The 7,202-nt window shown below is 32.0% G+C and overlaps 1 protein-coding gene across 1 annotated transcript; it reads right to left on the bottom strand.

Moving 5' to 3' along the window:
* Positions 1–5,559: 5,559 nt before the first annotated feature.
* On the bottom strand, positions 5,560–6,612 carry LOC111887793 (basic blue protein). The gene is made up of 2 exons (XM_023883945.3): positions 6,366–6,612; positions 5,560–5,942 (listed from the first exon to the last, which is right to left on the bottom strand). The coding sequence occupies exons 1-2, from the start codon at positions 6,541–6,543 to the stop codon at positions 5,740–5,742; spliced, it is 381 nt and encodes a 126-aa protein (XP_023739713.1). The 5' UTR covers positions 6,544–6,612; the 3' UTR covers positions 5,560–5,739.
* Between the last annotated feature and the right edge of the window lie 590 nt (positions 6,613–7,202).

Consider the following 7,202-nt stretch of genomic DNA (forward strand, 5'->3'; position numbering starts at 1 on the left):
CAACTAACGCCCCTTCCTTTGGCAATTAACCCTTGATAATAAGACTATCTCAGACTTAGCCTCTCTCTTTATCATTTGGTCAACCGAGTTGACTATGGCCGATCCCTTTCCATTGGGAAGAGAGAGCTTTATTGGATATCCAATGTCATTATTGTCAATGTCCATAAAGTTTTAGGAAGTTGATCTAAGCAAATAGATAAGATCATTAAGGGTCTTGTCATAGTCTGTTTTATAGGAGACCCAAAGGAGCTCACTATGTCACTTAGAAAGTGATTGAACCACCAACTTTCTCAAGACTTTGACACCCAACTCTCCCGGCTTGTCAATATGTGACTACATCTCCAAGATGTGATCATACCTAGACCTTGCCTTGCCAATAGGGCTTGAGTGACCTTGAACTTGTGGGTTAGGGAGAATAATTGGAGGAGGTGAAAGAAGTATGATTTACATGGGACATCATCTTCATTTAGGAAAGCTTGTTTCAAGAGATTTGGGAAGATCATAAATGTCTAAACCAGACATATTTTGGGAGATATTCAAGGTAGTTGATTTAAAGTCCTAAATATGACACCCAATATGAAATATTAAGGCTAGGACCCAACAAACTATTTTATAAATTAGAAGAGGGATGTCGTAATCCAAGCTATAAAATATTTGAAGGTAGGTGAATGACGATTCACCAATTTCCACCAAGATAAACGAAATGTATTATTAGGTTTTAATTGGATTTGAAACTCCTAGATCTTTGAGATTCATTGAACTCTTCAATGACATGTTTCAATCTCGAATGTGCCCTTCAGGTTTTGTGACTGGGATGTCGAGGATCACATAACAAGGTGTGAAGTAACCATGCAAATTACTTGGTACCCTTAAGTGTTTACCCCTCAATCGATGTGCCGGTTAACCACACACGCTCCATCGATACTATGATAAACATTAAGTTACCCTTTGCCTACCTTGTTAAATACGAGTTAGTGTACCGGTTAACCACACACGCTCCACTAACCGACTTAAACAAAGTGCAAAGTGTAATTTCATGGATTAGCACCTTATTCACATTTTCCTAAGTAACTAAGATTGGGTATTTATAAAAGGTTTAGTTACTTAGTATTTATCATTAATACTTTTAATGAAGGGAGAATTCTAGTCCTTGTCCTACCCGTTCGGCTAACGACCCTCCACCGGTCAAGGAAACGGTGGGTGAGAGTGGACACCCATTAAACTGCCATTTTATAGGCAGTAACCTTATAGACCGGATTCATTAATGATGCCTACTAATGGTAAGACTGACTTTACTCTTATATATATATATATATATATATATATATATATATATATATATATATATATATATAAATATTATTAACTTATAATATTATAAAGTATAATAATTGAATTTTAAATTTTAAAATTCTAAGGGCTAACTTGGAATTAAAGTATTCATAAGAGAAAACTCTTCAAATTCCAAAACTTGAGGGAAAGTTTTGAAACTATTCAAAACTAATTAATTCCATAACTTATGTGTTTAAAGTAGTTTTAATTAAAAAACTCTTCAAGTTCCATAACTTGAGGACAAGTTATGGAAGACTTTAAATTATTAAAGAATGTAACTTTTTCTTTATTTTGTAACTTATGGAATTAATTAAGGTTACATATTTTATTACTTAATGAAGTGACTCTTGAACCTCCATAACTTGAGGACAATACTCTTCATTTTTTGTAACCATTGCCAACTTTTATGAGTTTTATGAAACTTAAATGTGACTTTTCATATAACTTGAGGACAAGTTACAAAAACACATTTTAGAATCAACTCTTAGATTAAAATGGATTGAAAACAACAATTTCACATAACTTCCTATTAATCTAAGCAACTCATAAGAACAAGATAATTCAAATCAATTTTTTTCATGTAATTATTCTAAACCTTAAACTAATACAAAACATGAATCTATTGACAATTATCTTTGAAATTGAATTAGCATGAACATTACCACATCAAAAACAAGTTTATAAGTCCAAAAACATCTTAGGGTAATGTTCCTAGTCCAATTCCAGCCAAAAAAGTCGAATATATGCTGTCTCGGGCTCCTACTCGTCGAGTGCATGAACCTACTCGACGAGTAGGATGATTTTACTCATGGACTCGGCGAGTTCATCAGTGGCTCGGCGAGTCCAGTGCCCAAAAAGCCATAAAATCGAGTTTTTCAGCATTTTTCAGCAATTTGCATCAAGTATAATTGAAAACAAGCCTAGGCTCTGTTACCACTGTTGGATTTTGAGCATTCTAAGACTCCTAAGTGTACATGCAACCCTAAATACCTTGGATCTATGTTTTCTCTATTATACATGCAAATATGAACTTCCAAGGTATTATCCTAATCTAGCATACAAAACAATGAATATAACAAGATAGAATACATACCTCTTTGATGTAGAATGTCTTCATGAAGCTTGAGTACCTAGTGCCTCAAGTGTGACACCTCAAATGGTTCACACAACACCAAATACACTTAGAATGACTTGAAAGAAATCCACAACTCATGAAATCGGCTAGCCCTTCTTTTACACACACTAGTGTCCGATTTTGGTGAATAATATGATGCTTATATAGTGTGTTACAATTAGGGTTACACCATGTAAACCCTAATTGTCATGACCTTTCATTTCCATGACCCATGGGTTATGTAACCTCCATGGAGCATCCATGAAGCATCCTATGGGTTTAACCCAACTTGATTATCCATGGAGCTTTGGCCCACTATATAAGTTATGGATGATTTGCACAATCAACCCATATATTTAATTAGTCTTCTTTTGATCACATAATTAATTCTAAATTAATTCTCAATCAATACTAATTAAATATTATTATTCATATTATTAATATACTAGAACTTATAATATATTAATAACCATAAGTGTCTTATTTCTCTCATTTAGTCTATCCAAGTGCATGATGCCATGCAACCCAAATGGACCATGCCGGTTCGGGTCAAGTCTTACCAATTATAGTTATGGACTTAGACATTAATCCAACACATGTTTCATGTCATTTCTTATTTTAGGGTTGTGGGCCGGAAGTCGATTGTGTAAAGGCTTAGGGCCTTAAGGATGTAATGATGGTTGAGAGATCTTAACCCTTCAATTGTGTTTTGGGTCGAAGGGTAGAAAGGGAAAAGTCATAGGTCGGGTTCTTGCATGAAATATGCATTTTTGTTTTAGTCCAAGATACTTAGATAACATTGGGGGGCTCTTCAATATCTTTATGTGAATATAAAGATCATTGAAATCAGAGTTAGAATGAAGAAGTTGTGACCATTCGAAGTTAAGAGGGTTTTAGGTTTAGCCTAGTACGCCGGGCGTACAGGGTGTACGTTGGGCATACTAGGTAAGGGTGATCGCAGAATCCAACCTAGTACATTGGGCGTACGTAATCAGATGCCAACCCTAATTCGAGGGTTTTGAGTTATATTTAAGCTCCTTAAGTCCCCCAAACCATTTCCATTATCAGCCTCCACTACAGAATTCTAGAAATTTCCTTCCTTGCTTAATCAAGAAAAATTATAATTCAACCCTTAGGCCTTAATTTAATTCCAATTAATCTGGAATTAATTCTAGATTAATAATTAATTAATTCAAACCATTTCAAATTAATTCATGATTGATTATTAACTATTTCTAATTAATATATTAATCATATATCATATTAACAAATCATTTTATCTCTCTCTTAATATCAATTCTAGCTATTTCTAGTTATGAAGACAATCCAAAAATGACTTTGCTTTTATTCACTAAGAATATACTAATTTAGTTAAGACGTTATACACCTAGTCCAACATCAATAAGTGAAACCCTTAACACTTGCACGTCATAGGTATGTTTGAAGTCATGTAAATTCTCAAGTTATGATTTTTGAGTCTTGTTTATGAGATGTTTTGATTACATCTTTTTTCATAGTGATATGTTTCAATAGATTATGCTTATGTTTGTATATTTTTTTCTTGATTGAACCTTATGTTACTTACTATGCATTTCAAGGTTAACATATTTTATTAGATGTGTCCCATATGTGAAGGGCTACAACAATTCAGAGTCCCAAGACTTAAAGAATTTTGAGATATTTAGTATGATGGTAATTGTATAGACATTTCTATTACATTTAAACTAATCATCAAGTATTTTCTTACATTCAATGGCATGTTCACGATCAATTGTACTAGATATTACATTGATGATGCTATGTTTTAAATGGGTAATATTGGTACTCGGTGTAATACATATGTTCTAGTAAATATCAACATTTTGATGTAGAAAGTAATGTTGAGTGTAATACTTGTTCCAAGAAGTAATGTTTTTTAGTGTGGATTGGTTAAAAATACAACCCATTTTACCATAGACACCTGGTTCAATTTTGAAATACGTTTATTAGTTGAAATTGCATTGTTTTTCCGAAAAAGTTGATTATAAGTAGTTAATTATAAGTTTACTTTTTATAAAGTGATCAATGGGGTGTCTAAGGGGTGTCTTATTAACATCACCCTTTTTAGTGGTACTCGGTGTACTCGATGTAATACATTTTACAAGAAGTAACATTTTTGAGTGTTACATAAGTAACCAATTGGCAAAAACAATAAAAATGTCATGAAGAATTAATGTTTTGGTCGATGTGACCAACGTTCATGAGTAGGAACTGATATTCCATTACTTAATTGATTTCAACGTGATACATATAGGAATTCTTCACTACAAATACTTATAACTGTAAACACTAACAATTATAGGGTAGCAATTATAGGGTCAGGTATAACGACCCTCGACGTACTCCAAACACTTATCTCCTTGAAATCGTCATTCGGGTTTCTTTACTTCATTTCGGGATTGAATTATTCATTGAGGTCACCAAATTCCAAGTCACACTCTACGTTAAGAGGAATTTTCTTACGTCTTTTGATTGGTTCTCAAATAGAAATAAAATATTTAGTATTAATTATCCTCATCCAACTCTTTGTTTGTTGGTTTCTAATACAATCTCAACCCTCTTAAAAAGAATATTTGAAACATGTTTGTTTCATATGAGTTATTTTCTTTATAAGTTCCGTAGTTTCCATAATATATTTGTGTTATTTACTTGTAAAAGAACGTTGCTATTGCCAATCCGTTTACAAGACATGTATGTCATAATTTTTGAAATATAAAATAATTAATATGATTGCAAGATGATATTATATCAATAATAAAAATAACTAAATAACTAAATAAAATTCACTTGAAGATGAGTTAGATATTTAAAAAGACCTTGAGGAACCTTGGGCCATTTGACATGTTTCCGGTTTAACTATTGTTTTACTTTACCCATATAAATCAGACAAAAAAAATGTAATTAAAATTAATTCGTTAACCTATAAAATAAGTCGAAATTGCTACAATCAAAAACTTTACGTTACTACGACTATGAATTTACGTGACACCGCCCAACCAAATGTCAAAACAATCAAAATCTCGGAATATAGATGTAACCAAACATACCATATAATAACAAACACAGAACACACATTGATCCTTAACTTCAAATGAGATATAATTCCGAGTGAACCTTTACTTATGCTTATACAACACACCTAAAACCATCAAAAACTCATAATACATATATAACTTGACATACAACCGATATCGAATCTATGATTCACTTTTATTTAGTTATTATATTTTGTTGGTGTCAAAAGTAGTAGTTAATTAAGAGGCCAGTACTTGAATCTTCATGCCAGCGTCACAATGACCAGGGAAAGTGCAAATGAAGTTATTCAGACCCTTCACAAGCCTAATTTGGTCTTTTCCACTACTGTAGACTTTTGCATTTCTTGGAGTGTTGCTGCACCCTTTATATCCTGCCTTGTTCACTGCCACCACATTGTGTGCTCCTATCTTGTAGTTAAACACTGACATGATCAAATGATAAATCCGTTATATATAACATATACAATAAGACAATTAAAAAAAATGATAAATCAGTTATATATAATATAGTATAAAATAACACAATTAAAAAAAAAAAAACAATGTAATGTCAATGTGTCATCTTTATCTCCTAAAAGTTTGAACAGATAACCATATGTGCATATCTATATATTATTGTCAAATAAAAACGTTAAATGTGTCACTACTACAAACATATGAATGATGTCCACTTAGAAGAAAAAAAAAAAAAAAAAAAAAGGACCCCGAATAAAACCGACAATATTAAGAGAATTCGATAGTGTTTGGTTTTACAAGTTGGGTCCGATAAGACATATTGGACACCATTAAATTCAAAAAGAATAATACAAATAATACAAGTGTTTGATAGTATGTTGAGAGGTTACCAAGAATGTCTCCAGCCTTGAAATTCTTGCCACGTGGCCAGTTGGAGAGGCCGAAGGTCCAACCACTTCTGCCGCCTACGACATAAGTGGCGGCGTGAGCCACCTGACAATGAAGCGACACCAACATGAGGCTGAGCACCACCGCTGCCACCATTGCACTGCCTCTTCCCTCCGCCATGGTTAAGTCAAAATAAAGAAAGTGTTGGAGGAATGGTGTTTAAATGACTTGTGTGTTTGTTTGTAGGAAGTTGGGATGGATATGCATCCTATTTATAGGAAAATTTTACTTACACTTTTAGAAGATATATTATTATTTAACTTTGAGTTGCTTTGGAAAAAATACAAAAGTTTCGGAATTCTTTTGAAAATGTATTGATTTTCTTATTAACATTTGTCAAAAGATGTTATTTTGAAAAATATATTTATTTATTTGCTAAACTCTTATAGCTAGAATTATAATTTTTGCAAATATCATCCGAAGAACTATTTAAGACCGTTGAGTATAATTCATGTTTATATTATTTATCGTTCTCTTGTTACAAATCGTACTCTTACAAACCATTCAAAATGTGTGATATATTAGGTGATGTGAACATAATTAGTATGAACATCACAAAAGTTGATAAATGAATAAAACAAAAATCATTCCAACTAATAGAATGTTGAAATAGTTTTGAAATATTTTAGAATCATTCCAAGTAATGATCAATATTAAATTTTTAATACTTACTTCAAGATTGATTTAAACTATTATTATTATTATTATTATTATTATTATTATTATTATTATTATTATTATTATTTGATGTCTTGATAATGTAATACAGTGGAGATTAT

This window comes from Lactuca sativa, chromosome 7 (genome assembly GCF_002870075.4).
Source record: "Lactuca sativa cultivar Salinas chromosome 7, Lsat_Salinas_v11, whole genome shotgun sequence".
Taxonomy (NCBI): Eukaryota; Viridiplantae; Streptophyta; class Magnoliopsida; order Asterales; family Asteraceae; genus Lactuca; species Lactuca sativa.